Here is a 13,887-nt window from a genome sequence, read left to right on the forward strand (position 1 = left end):
AGGGACCCCCCCACACACACACACATATTCCCCATAGGGGATAATGGAGATCAGTGGTGGATAGGGGCATCTCTTTGGGGGGGAGGGGCATAACATGGCTCCTGAAATCAAATCTTCATGAAACTTGAGGGTTCTTGAGAGGACAGGTAGGAGTAGATCCCCCACACATTTGGTGCATTTTGCTTGCAAAATACCACCCCCATTCACCTAGAAAGTCCCATTAGCAGTGGAAGCCCTGTTTCCACTTGGTGTTCTTTAGGAATGGCAAGGGAAAGACTGCTTCCGTGATACCCAAAGCTTAATGAAGCATTCTGAACTGCTTCAGTAAGCTTTGCTTTGGCATTCCCGAATCACTTCAGGAATGCAGAGGCTGATTTGGGAATGCCAAAACATCCCAAATTGGGCTCGAATTACACATCCCTAACTATAACTACACTGAGGACAAGAAAAGAAAAAAGACATGTCTATGCAGCTAGTAAAATAATTAATTATAATTAATCACTAGTTCTTAAAATGAATACATTCCCATCTACAATGTATCAATAGCATTAGGCATTCAAGTTGAGTTAGGCATGCTTTTTTATTTTTACCAGGGTTGCTTTCAGATGTACATTTTCCCTGTTTCTCTACACCTTTTATTCCTTTCTCAAAGACAGCATACAACAACAGTTCAATGTGTTAGTACATTTTCCCATCATTGCAACATTTGCATGAGCCAACAGAAGGAATAAATACAACAGTGATTCCCCACTGACTCACCAAATATTACTATGGAAGACAGTAATCTGCCAAACAACAAGGAATAAAGCATTAACAGAATAAAGATCTTCTACATAAGTGTGCCACTAATACCCCTAAGGCAGACCTACAAGGGATCTTTCAGTGAAACCCTTTAGCAGAACCCAAACCAAACCTCTGTCTGCAGCAAGAGTCAGTCACAAAATAATGAGCAGAACTGAATCAATATATTCTCAACATGGCCTTATCTGCAGATACTTAATTCCATATAGAGAGAAATCAGATATTTATGCAACTTTGAGGAATCCCCCAGGTTTGTAAAAAAAACCTGAAAACAAAAAATGGAAAAAGGCGTAAATCCTTTCAAAACAAAGGAACATTTGGGCTTTATGAACAATTTTCTCATAGCAATCAAATCTATTTACTCCCACTCCTTTGCTATTATCAAGGTAAATGGCATGCTCTCAGAATCCATCCCAATAAAGAGAGGAACTAAACAGGGATGTCCTCTATCCCCTGTTCTGTTTGCACTAGCTATAGAACCATTAGCTATAGCAAGCAGGAATCATCAGCTTATAAGAGATATTGATATTGGGGCCTTCTCATTTAAAGTCAGCTTGTTCGCTGATGACATGTTACTTTATCTTGCGGAGCCACAGTTATCTCTCAGCCATCTACAGCAACTTCTAACAGAATTTGGAAATATCCCTGGCCTAAAAATCAAATATAACAAAAGCCCATATTCTCCCAATCAACTTGGATAAAATAACTTGTAAACAAATCTCACAAGACTACAAATATCAAATAGCCTTGAAGCAAATTCACTACTTAGGGGTAAATATTCCATCCAACAACATCTCATTTATTAAACTAAATCATATGGAAACAATGATGCAAATTAAATCACTTTTCAACGACTGGACTAATCTGCATCTATCATGGTATGACAGATTTCATCTAGTAAAGTCGTTTGCTTTCCCTAAAATAATCTACCTTTTTAGAACCATCCCAATCGATACTTCAAGTAATCAATTACACCAATGGCAAGGAATGCTTAACAAGTTTCACTGGGAAAATAAAAGGCCAAGAATCGTCTTTGAAATGCTGTGCCAGAAAAGTTCGAATGGAGGTCTTAAATACTCAGACCTATATGTTTATCATATTGCAGCTAGATTGATTAATAGATTCAGAGGAGTTAGCTGTGTTAGTCTGTAGTAGCAAAATCAAAAAGAGTCCAGATAACTATGAATGGTTATCTCATTATCAGAAGTAACTGACTTCCTTAACAGAAGCAAACTGATCTCCATTTCAGAAGCTACTGTTTGCATCTACTCCTCCCTCCCCTCTCCACCTATATATCTGACCAGTTTCTTCTTGCCCTCCATGCATCTGACGAAGAGAACTGTGATTCTCGAAAGCTTATGCTACAAGAAAGTTGGTTAGTCTTAAAGGTGCTACTGAACTCTTTTTGAGATTGGTTAATGTACTCCATCTTCTTCATCAAACAAATCCCCCAATCTGGGCAAACATATTTCAACCAATCCTGGGAAAATATTCTATAAGTGATAGAATTTGGAAGCGTTCAATGGATTGTCTTAAAAAAATTCAAACTTATTTGGCCTCCCTATTGAAAATATGAGACAAAAATAGAAAGCATTTAGTCCCGAAGATATCCACGTATTCTACATTCACATTTCAACACTGGTTACCTCAGGGTCATGATAAATCTTTTTCTGAATTTTGGTATTGGGAAAAAATAACTAGATTAATAGATATAATAACCACTCATAAAGATTAATTAGAAAAATCAGAACTAGAAAAAATCATGGAACATAAAATTCATTGGTTTAGGTATCTCCAATTACAAAATCTGGCTGATCAAATCAATTTAACAAAAATTCTTACTTCCCCTAAAACAGAATTTGAATGCCTATTAGACTCTCCTCTTCATAAAAAAGGCTTGTTGTCCAAAATCTACAATATAATGTTGTCTACATAAAAACCTAAAATGTGGAAATTCCAAGGCCAATGGAATAAGGATTGTCAAATAGAACAGACTACGGAAAGATGGAAAAGAATTTGGTCTTCCGACATCTATACCTCAAAGACAATTGTCACCAAGTTGCAAACCTACAAAATAATCAACAGATGGTACATAACCCCCCCCCCCCAAAAAAAAACTATCCCAGATCTCTTCCTCATCTTCACCTAATTGCTGGGAAAACTGGGGAGAGGAAGGGAACTTTGCCCATTGCTGGTGGAAATGTAAGTATATAGAATTATTCTGGAAAGAGGTGCTAAAGGAAATCCGAATAATAACAGGGTATGAGATCCTGCTGTCACCAGAAATTGTCCTGTTGGATCAATGGGATAACTTTCAGGCCCATATTCCCACATTAAGGAGAGACCTAATAGCCACCTTATTGGTAGCCGCAAAGAGAGCGATAGCTACTCTTTGGAAATCTAAGGCAACCCCCTCAATTGACAGCTGGCATACCAAAATTTGGGACCATTTTATATCGGAAAAAATTATACGATAAAATTTATCAAGTAGAAAACTTCCCTAGAACAACCAATTTTATAGAGAAATGGTTTCCCTTTTTTGAATACCTTGAAAATAACAGCTCTTTACCTGGCCTAATTTTTTTCATATATATGCAAATATATAAGTCATATGTAAGTTCCACAGTATGTATGATGGACTTAATAAGTACTCTCTCCCAGTACTTGATCAGATATAATCCCTTATACTGTAATAAGCTGTATTTTGTTTAATTGTTAATTGTTATTAGTATTAACTTCTTGTGTGTTTGTAAATTTTTGTGTTTGTTACTTGTTACTAGCATTGACTTCTTATATGTTTGTAAAATTTTGTGTGTTTACAGTTTTATAGTTTACAGTTGTGTTTTACAGTATTAGTTTTAATAAAATTTATTTTAAAAAAACCAAAAAACCCCACAAAGGAACATTGTTTGAGCTTGTCGGTGGGGAAGAGAGAGCAGGATCTGAGGAAGTGACATATTGGTTAGGTGGGTGAGGAGGACCAGCAGCTGTCTCTCCACCATCTGAGCTAGGTGGGTGGGGATTTCCCTTAGCCTCACCTCCTGGCACCATAGAAACCATGCAGGTAAAAGCAGCAGTTGCATTAATAGGCAGGATGGCTGGCAAGAGGCTGGGCTGCTGAGCAACAGGTGGAAGAAGGTATCCCGCTTAGAAGTGTTGCACATCCCCCACTTGTCCATCTCTAATTCCTGCTGTTTCATAACTGGTTTATTTACAAGAATTCGTGACAAAAAAAATTGCCGAATTACTCAAAAGTAGCAGGAGTGCTACCACATGTCAACACAAGAAGGTCTTTAACAGGAAAAAGTATTTGTCACCAACTATGATAGCCTTATCTACAACTAGGTGAGTCCTCTCATTATGAAAACTAGGTTATCTCTAGCTATTCTGCAGCTCGCAGCAGAAACCTGTCAAGCTATTTAAAAATTATTTGTAATGATCCTAAGGAATGGATAAATTCCCTTGTGGAACAAATCATTGAAAGGTGACCTTATGAATGAAGTCACCTCTGTTTGAAGCCATCTGATTTTCAATATGAAGGCAAGATAAAACATCATGATCAGAACAAAATGAAGACAGGGTATTTTTAAAAGGGGGCAAAGAGACCAAATGATTGACAAGAAACATAGAAAAAAACACTCTCAATGCACTCAGGAATGAAAACCACTTCATAATTATCATGTAAATCTTTCAGAGAAACAGAAGTGGTTATTAGATGGGATTTTTTGAAAGTCTTTTCAATTTTAACCTCAATGCTCTATATTTAAATACATGGACTAGAGAAATCCAGAAAGTATTTATTGAATGAATTAAGAAGCATTTAAAATTCATGTAGTAGTACTCAGAACTTTTTAAACACTTGTTACATTTTGTTACGATTCTTATAGCAATGCTGTTAAGATGAAGTTAGCCACTTGTCTAGCCTTTCCGCCCTTTCCAGCTATTAAAACCTGACAGAGAAGGACTGGTTAGTTGGGAGTATGAAGCACTTATTGCTTCATTGATGGATGGGGTGGTATCCACAATCTTGAAGAAAATTGTGATGAACCACTCCACAGGAAAGTAACTCAGCTGATATATAGCTGAAAAAAATATCCATCAGTTACTTGATCATGTATTTGGGCATGGTGTTTTGAGCAGTAACAATTATTCAAAAATACTTGGATTTTGCTCATTACCTGGATTATTCTCAAAATGGCTTCACAGCCGGTTTTAGAACTACTTTCATCACTCTAGAATATGTATCAAACGAGGACATGGATAAGGGAGCATATCTGTCAGTTCTCCCATGTTTCTCAGCAACTTTTGTTTCAATTGACCAGTGTTCTTCCTTCCTAGAGAGCAGCCTGTAATATTGGAAAACTGATAGTTCTCTCTATGGCCACCAGGCATGGTATCTCAAGTAGAGATGGGCACAATCCGCATTACGATCGGAAAAAACCCACGATAATGGTGATCATGCAATCGGGACCCAGCGGATAGTGCTCAGGCATGGCCAACGATCCAGCGGTCGGGAGGGGGGCTGGATCGGGGCTTGATCGGGGTGATCGTGCTCAGATCGGGAAGCCAGACACTCAGGCACCAGCAGTCTATTCCCCTGGCAATGGAACCAGGGGAATGCCTGAGCTGTGTTTGCCCTCCTTCTGTCACCCTGGAAACCTGAATGGAAGCCCAGCTTGCCTTGATCAGCAGGGCTTCCTTCCAACCATGGAGCAGCAAAGCAGTCACCAGCTGGGAGAAGACACCCAAGGGAGGGAGGGGGAAGGGGGTGTTCTGTAGCCATGGGCACTCCAATCTCATCCCTGCAAACCCTGATAGGCAGCTCTGATGGCCAAACACAGACAGTCAAACACAAACACAGATGCCGCTGGCATCAGCCACCGTTCCTGTATCGCTGGGAACAGCGGGGTGCCCCTCCTCTTTTGCCTCCACGATCCACGATCCACGGATCGGAAACGGGAGATGACTGGTGTGGATCGTTAATTCGGGATCGTCACCGGCGCCGATCCACGATCAGCTTGATCGTTATTTTTGGGGGGGGGATCGTGCCCACCTCTAATCTCGAGGTCTATCTTCTGTCCTAAGGTATTCCACAATGTCTATAAAACTTCTAAGTAGGGTCAGGTAGAGATTTGGAATGATATGCAGATTACATGCAGTTCTCTCTCTTTTTGCCATCTGAATCTGGTCAGTTTTAATACAATTATTATATGGTTTTCATTCTTGTTGTCAGAAAAGTAACCCTGGCATCTGAGCCCTACTTGCAGGACTTCGGATAGGCTACTATGTGGATCAGAATCTTTGTCTAGAAATGAACCCTTGAACTGTTCTTATGTTTCCTTTGAACAACAAGATCTCTCATCCTGTCTCTAAAGCTGGGAATCTGTTATACTAAAGACCAACAAAGATGAAATCAAAAGTCAACAAAAAAGAAATCAAGCTTGGCTGCTCTTGATTCAACTCCCCACTGGCTTCCATCTCATACCCCAGATAATCCGTTGCCAAGACAGACATTCCAAGCTTGGCTACCTTCAAGTAGGGTAGCAAATTCCCAGAACTTACATCAATCTTTCCCAGCAGGATCAATGTCTACGAAGTAAGGATGATAACAGAAAACACTGCCAGACAATTACAAGGAATTCACATATGTGCCAATTTCAGAGCAATTATTTTCAAGCAAAAAATACTTCCCTCTCCTTTTTCCTGGCACCTACCTACCAGCCACAAGTTAAACATTCTATTGTTAAAGTTAATCATTTTGAGAGTGTGCAAGGGGGAGCAAATGACTCTATAACCTTGGTGTCACATCGTAAGTGTGTGAAATATAATAAAAGCAGATGATTATCATACAAGTCTGGCTTACCTAGGTAGGTCTCAGGGACGTGACTGAGAAGGCATGCATGGAAGTTTGCATGATATCTCAGACTACAACTCTTTATAATATGGGTCTTAATATGGTTCTATGTTTCATTTTATAATACAGCTCTTAAAGCAAACACAGTTAGTTGTCAATCCTGTCTGCCATTCCTTGATTATTTGCTAAACTCTCTACAGGCTAACATGCAATCAGAAAAGCTGGTGAACTGGAGCAATGTCACAAAGAACTGCAGCTGAACAAAGGCAACATTCATACCATGCTATGTACTGTAACACAACATTAAAACTAGCATTGTAAAGAAACAACTACCTCTCCCCCCATCAGTGCTTTTTAAGGAGCTGTGTTGACCTCATGTTCTTAAATGAAGCACTTAAAAAAAGGATTCAAAATAGCCACACTGTTCAAAGAGCAAAACAAGCCACACTGACAGACTCTTTCCCCCTATGAAACTGTGCAAGATTATATGGCTTCCAACTGCAGTCCGTTAGGTAGTATTTAAGAGTTGGCATATCTCACTATAATAGGACACACATAAATATATGACCTACCTCTCATTTGAAATAGAAAAATGGAAGAGAAGACATTTAATTTTATCTTAGTATTACCTTTAACAAGCTCTTAAACAAAGCATTACATCACAGGGGATACAAAAAGTAAAGTTCTTGTATGCAATTGCATTTAAAAAATACTACTAATAAAATATTGCAGGGACAAAGCAAAGCTTCCGAACCAACATATAATAATTTAATACACCATTCTCTGCCTCTTCCCAATGTTTCCTACTCTTAAACATAGTGGTATATGGGGTCACATTAGATGCTAATACAAACTACATGGTAGGAGCCCAGTAGGCTTACAAGATAAGCAGTGAAGACATTCATTCATATAGTTAAAGGAAAATAAGTTGCTGGGGGAGAGAGGAAAGTAGATGGGGAAAGTGCTGAACACCACCCGCCCCCCCCCCCACTAATAAGTGATGCGTTTCCTACTTCTGAAGCAGCCCATTTTCTGCTTGAAAAACACATTTGTATAACATGTACTTTGGTGTCCAGTTTTTGAAAAACCATAGCACTGACTATTTATTTATCACAGAGTATATATATATCTTTGATATTAAGGTGAGTTTTAAAGCACAAGACAAAATAAGTTTACCAGATAAGGAAGAAGGCTGTTACAGGGACAGTGATAGGTCCTAAAACAGAAGTGAAATAGGGTTGCCAGGTACCTATACCATCACAGCAGGAGGCGGGGGACCTGGCAGTTACCTCATGACAGCCGCACAGTGAGTCTTTGGTGCTCCAGCACCTGCATGATGACATTACACAGCCCATTTGGAACCAAAATTAGCCCCAAACGAAGTACGGCAGCACTCCTGCAGCCAGTGTGACGACATCACTTCCAGGAGTGACATCATCGTGCCCCCTGGGAGTGCGATCTCTGCACATGTTTCTAAGGTGACTTCCAGTGGCAGGCGACCTCTGGGGGCTTGCCAACTCCCTCTGATCGCTGGTGGATTGGCAAGCAATGGTGCAAACCTCCAGGAGTCTGCCCACTACCAGAAGGCACCTGGGAACCTTAAAGTGCAAAAATACAACAGAAGTGGCTGAACAAAATCAGTTGAGCTCATTTAGAACAGTAAGAAAGAGCAAAGTAAAAGAAAATATAGTAGAGGCAAAATAACATACAGCCTTTCCTGTAAACGATAATGCTGAAGAATTAGAGGTCCCAAAGTTCAAGGGACTGTAGTGGGTAAAGAATGCTTGACTCCCTTCACTTATTATCCCCCCCCCCGCCGCCCCAAGCAAGGCCCCTTTGTGTCCACAAGCAGGCCTGAGAGGAAAGGCAAAAGCAAAACACACAAAACTGGGGGATGAATCCTCACTTCCCAGATAACATCACCACCACCAGTCTCTCTTATTTTCAGCTGGTGGAACCAAGAGACAAGTTCCCAGTCCTACCAGATGTTAACAAGAAGTCATCCCTGCCAAGTGGACCACTTTGCAGAGTGAGTTTCACAAAACAATTACATAGGTGGCTGTAGCCAACATGGGCTAAATAAGATTGATGACCCCAAACTCAAACAATACCACAGACATATAATTAACAGGGTTTATTAAAAGAGTGCAAAACAATAAAAACAGAAGTTGTGCATACAGGAAAGAAAATAACAAAAGCTAAATAACTATCCTAAAACGCTATACAGGCTTTAATCCTCTCTGACACTAATATTATCTTGTCACACTGGAAGCACAAGTTCCGGTTAGAACTCCAAAGTCCAAAAGTAAACTCCTGCTCTGACACCTTTTCTGGTAGTCAAATCCAAAGCACAGCAGAGCATGCAGCAACAGGCATTCCACCAGCAGCTACACAAAGTAGAGGACAAGACTAGAATAAAGACCCTTGTTTTACTGTCAAGCTAGTAACACGGCCTGATCCTACTTGACTATCAGGGATGGACACGTTCCTTTGCAGTTTAACACCTACTGACACCCCAAATCCCTTGCTCTAAATGATGCAGCGCAGATGCAAAAAAACTCTTTTGTCTTGGCCTTGAAGCTATGATATCATTTCACACTCATGAGCTTCAGTTCCACCTCTGAAAACTATGAAGTCATGCTGACTGTACTTTTTCAGATTGTACTTTTTCAGGTCTAGAAACCTGAATCAAAGATTTAGAAAGCCAAGAAACAGACTAGGCAAAGCCAGTTTCTTGACACAGATTAATTTGGGAAGACAGAAAATAAGTGATAAACTCTGATGCAGCATTCCGCTTTCCAAACTTAACTTTCAGAATGGGATACATGCAATGTTCCTGAAATGTATCACCCAGTACTTCCACATGCTTTCTGCTCTCCTAGAGCTCAGGATGATAAACAAAAGCAGTGTCCTACAAATTCTGATTACTGAAAATTCACAATATGATCCCCATTCTTCAGCAATCCTTTCAGATGTTATGTTGACAGGAAGTGAAGGAATGAGCAATACCAAACAGCAGAATTCAAAATAAAAATTATATTCTTGGCTCACCTGGTACTCATTTGGCCAAAAGGTGCTCACAGCCAGCTCCGCGCGTAGCCAATCTTTGCCAGTGGAGCCTGTCACATTCCAAATGGGATTCGCCAGAGGTCCTTTGTTTACCCTTACCAAGATGTTCAGAGTTCCAGGACTTGCTCCTTTCTTACTGTACAAAAGGTAGCTGAAATCAATACAGTGAGTATCATTTTCTTTCATTGTAGGAAGCTGGAGTCGAGCCTTTTCTCCATGGCTGTGGTGTGAAGACTCCACTATCATGTATGAGCCTGACAAAAGATAAAAAGGTAAATGTACAGCTGCAAGTCAACTCATTCAGGGAAACAATGGCATGTTTTTGCCAGAATTTGTAATATTGTTAGGAACAACTATAAAATATTATGGTCTACAAGGAATACAATTAACTTCCTAAATAACGCACTTTCCATGTTATCATAAAAAGCCATCTAGACTTTTAAAATTTTAGGTGGGTAGCTGTGTTGGTCTGCAGTAGAACAATAGCATTTCAGTCCAGTGGCTCCTCAGAGACCCCAACAAGATTTTCAGTGAATGAGCTTTCGAGAGTCAGAGCTACTGCAGAAGGGAGCTGTGACTCTCAAAAACTCATACCCTGAAAATCTTGTCACTGGACTCAAATCCCATTGTAGACTTTAAAAAGTATTTATTTATTATAACTCATTTCAAGTAAATTAATATTAAGCTATAGACATGTTTAAATAATGCATGCAGTAGGTATTGATCACAGATCTATTACCTCAGTTAAAGGACAGTTCATGTTGGAAAGGCTTTTCTCATGTTGGAAATGTCTGGAGAGGTGATGCCAGACGGAACAAACAATATGAAACTAGACAGACCAATGTTCACATCAGAACTAAAGCAAAATGTAACATTACTTATACAACATTACATTATACAAGGTTTGGCCTTGTATAATGAATCCCACTCTCAATTTTCAGAAAAGTCAAAGCAAGAACCTCTTCTTTCATATTACCATCCCAAATAAGTAACATTTGCCAACCATTATCCTTACATAAGCATTTCAGTGCTGGCCCATTAACTTCTATATGCCTGATTATGTGAGAAAGTGATGTTTGTATTATGTAACTGAGTAAACCGGACATCCTAGGTCTAGCATAGCACTGTACAAGGAAGATCATGAAGCGACAGTTTCATATTTAGACATGTGCTTTAAAGAAAATGGTTTGTAACTGATTACAGAAACGTAAACTTCCTAAAGAGTTCCTCTAAATTTATATGCAATGAGGCTAGTCAGCATGCCAGCTAGCTTTCTAGAGAGGTTTATTAACCACTCTTGAAAATGCACTTGAGGTAACGCAAGATAGATTGCTGAGAGGCTATTGTTCAATGAAAATAAAAAATAGGTCAGTCAGAGGCAGAAAAATCAACATTTATTTTGTTTGTTTACAAACCTTTTAATTGCCCTTCAAGCAATTCAGCGCAGCTAAGGTAGCATCTAATAGCACAGACAGCAACAGCTTACAGCTTCAAAGCACCTTTCAAACGTTTTATTATTGACAATGATCTTTTATTTGTGCATCTAAGTGCAAAAAGTTTTTTTAAAAGAAAAGCTGTGAAAGGTCAGGAGCCTGGTTTACACACACATTTGATTAACCAGACAGTACCAACCAAAGTAATGAAGAGAAAAAAAATGGCAAGACGATATTGTCTAATTGCCAACTTTATTTTTACAGCTTGTTCCTTAAATCTGAAAATAAATTGGTACAAGTTATTTATGTTCATAATTATTAGCAATCTCTCCAGAAGGGGGATTACAAATGGCTCAACGTGGTGCATTTGCAGTTCCTAAAATAATTTCTACAGAGAATGCTACAATCACCACATAAAAGGCTCTGTAGCACAATTCTGTCACCAAACCAACCTCTCATTCCCTCACTGTATATAGAAGATAATTTTGAGGACTCATCAGTAGACATGGGCACGATCCAAAAAATAATCCCGATTTAGCTGATTGTGATTCCGTGGCAGCGCTGAACCCAGGTACCCGAACCTCACCGATCAAGTCCCGTTTCCGATACAGAATCGGGAATCGGGAAGGCCGACGCGGGAGGGCACCCCGCGGTTTCCAGCGCTAAAGGAATGGTAGGTGAGGAGGATGGCGGCCGCCGGGCCTGGCAGGCCCGTGGAGGTGGCGGCGAGCTGCCTCCCCTCAGGGGGCGGGGGGGGTATGTCCCCACGGAAGTGTGCCAGTACTGTTACGGGGGGGGGGCAGATGAGATAGCTCCCTATTCCCTAATTCCCTATCCGCTGAAGCCCAAAGCTAAAGCTCTCTCTCTCTCTCTCTCTCTCTCTCTCTCTCTCTTGCGCTTTCTCTCTCCAAAAGCAGCAAGCGAGAGCTCGCCTCTGTCCCACTCCACTCGCGAGCGGAAAGTGAAACTTTGTTGCGCAGCACATGGCTATTTATAAAGCCTGGGTCTGCTACGCAGGAGCGCTGTGTTTGGCCGTAAGAGCTGCCTCTCAGGCTTTGCAGGGATGAAACTCGAGTGCCCATGGCTACAGAAGAACATCCCCTTCCCCCGCCCTCCCCTCTCTTCTCCCAAATGGATGAGACAGGCGCGCGCTTTTCTGGCTGCTCCGTGGTTGGAAGGAAGCCCTGCTCATCAAGGAAAGCTGGGATTTCATTCGCGTTTTCAGAGCGACAGAAGGAGGGCAAACAGCTCCGGCATTCCCCAGGCTCCATTTCCACGGAGCTCCTTTCCCTCGGGAACAGATGGCTGGCGCCAGACTGTCTGCAGACTGCAATCCCGAACATAAACCAATCGATCCAATCGAGACCCGACAGAGCGCCCCACCCGAGCGCTGAACCGGGAGCCGTGGACAGAACCGATCAGTCCGGTCTGGATGGCACAAACGCCAAATTCAGGGCAATTTTCAGTCCGTAATTCCGATCGTGCCCATGTCTACTCATCAGCAAATAATCCTGTAATTATTTGATCATGGGTCTTCTTCAGCCCAGATACTGAAACAGATTGTACCCAGATTGTACCCAATATTAGGCAGCACCTCCATGGTCAAGTGCACCCTACTCAGCCATGAAGCGACAGTCAGCATCACTCTGTCTAGCTTCACACAAAGGACGATTATTAGGATAAAATGAATGTTCTTGCATGCATGGACTTTTCTCGTTCATTGAGTTAAATGGAGCAGATGCATGCTCAAATACAAATACGTATCTGCTTCTTCAACTAAAGTAAATGGTGCTTGGAGGTACAGTGTTCACTGTGTGCATTCCTCTTGTGTGCATTGGAGTTCCTCCTGTCAAGTTAATAGAAATCACTAGATCAATTTAACCATACGCATGATACGTCATATCAGAGAGCCAGTTTGGTGTAGTGGTTAAGAGTGTGGGACTCTAATCTGGAGAACCGGGTTTGATTCTCCACTCCTCCACTTGTAGCCAGCTGGGTGACCTTGGGTCAGTCACAGCTTCTAGAAGCTCTCTCAGCCCCACCCACCTCACAGGGTGATTGTTGTTGGAGGGGATAATAATAACATACTTTGTAAACCGCTCTGAGTGGGTGTTAAGTTATCCTGAAGGGTGGTATATAAATCGAATGTTGTTGTTGTTATATCTTTGACTGTTCTTCAAACTGATTTCTCTCACACCTAAAAAATGAATTTACAAATGTATACTTCGTATTGCACATCATTGTGCTAGTATGGTATGAAAAAAATTACAGTTTTAGCAAAGATGCAACGGATTTGTCAAGTTTTCACTGCCCTTTACAACTGCTTCCACATGGGGATTTTTCCTTGTATGGAAAGCAGAAAGCCCCCACATTAAAGGGGAATGTCCACATGATGTCATGCCCATTCAGAGTGTAATTTATGCAATTTCTTGGACTTTTCCCTTTGAGCTGAAGAAAACATAAACCTGTTTCTCTTTGCCTCAAAGGGGAATAGGTGGAATGACAGTAGAGAGAATCCATGTGAATGTAGCCTCTGTTGTCATGGGGAGGGGAAAGAGATAAGCTCTGCTTTCAAAATGGCACATGGCAGCTTATTGCCATGTCCCCTTCCCTTTTTAGCCCTCTACAGGGCTTTTTTCTCCTTTCCTGATCAAACGGCATAGTAAGAAAAGGGAGGAGAAAGGAAGGGTTTGGGAGCAATGGGGCTGGGTTCAACATGATGTAGGTGCA

General features: G+C 40.9%; 1 protein-coding gene across 4 annotated transcripts in view; it reads right to left on the reverse strand.

Annotated features, from left to right (window-relative positions):
• The window catches only part of PTPRK (protein tyrosine phosphatase receptor type K), a 610,223-nt gene that overhangs the window by 384,780 nt on the left and 211,556 nt on the right, over positions 1-13,887 (reverse strand). For all 4 annotated transcript variants that reach the window (XM_054970457.1, XM_054970449.1, XM_054970440.1 and 1 more), the window contains exon 3: positions 9,707-9,978. In XM_054970457.1, coding sequence (XP_054826432.1) covers positions 9,707-9,978 — 272 coding nt within the window. The remainder of the gene's footprint in view (positions 1-9,706; positions 9,979-13,887) is intronic.

The sequence above is a fragment of the Eublepharis macularius genome, chromosome 1, assembly GCF_028583425.1.
Source record: "Eublepharis macularius isolate TG4126 chromosome 1, MPM_Emac_v1.0, whole genome shotgun sequence".
Classification (NCBI taxonomy): domain Eukaryota; kingdom Metazoa; phylum Chordata; class Lepidosauria; order Squamata; family Eublepharidae; genus Eublepharis; species Eublepharis macularius.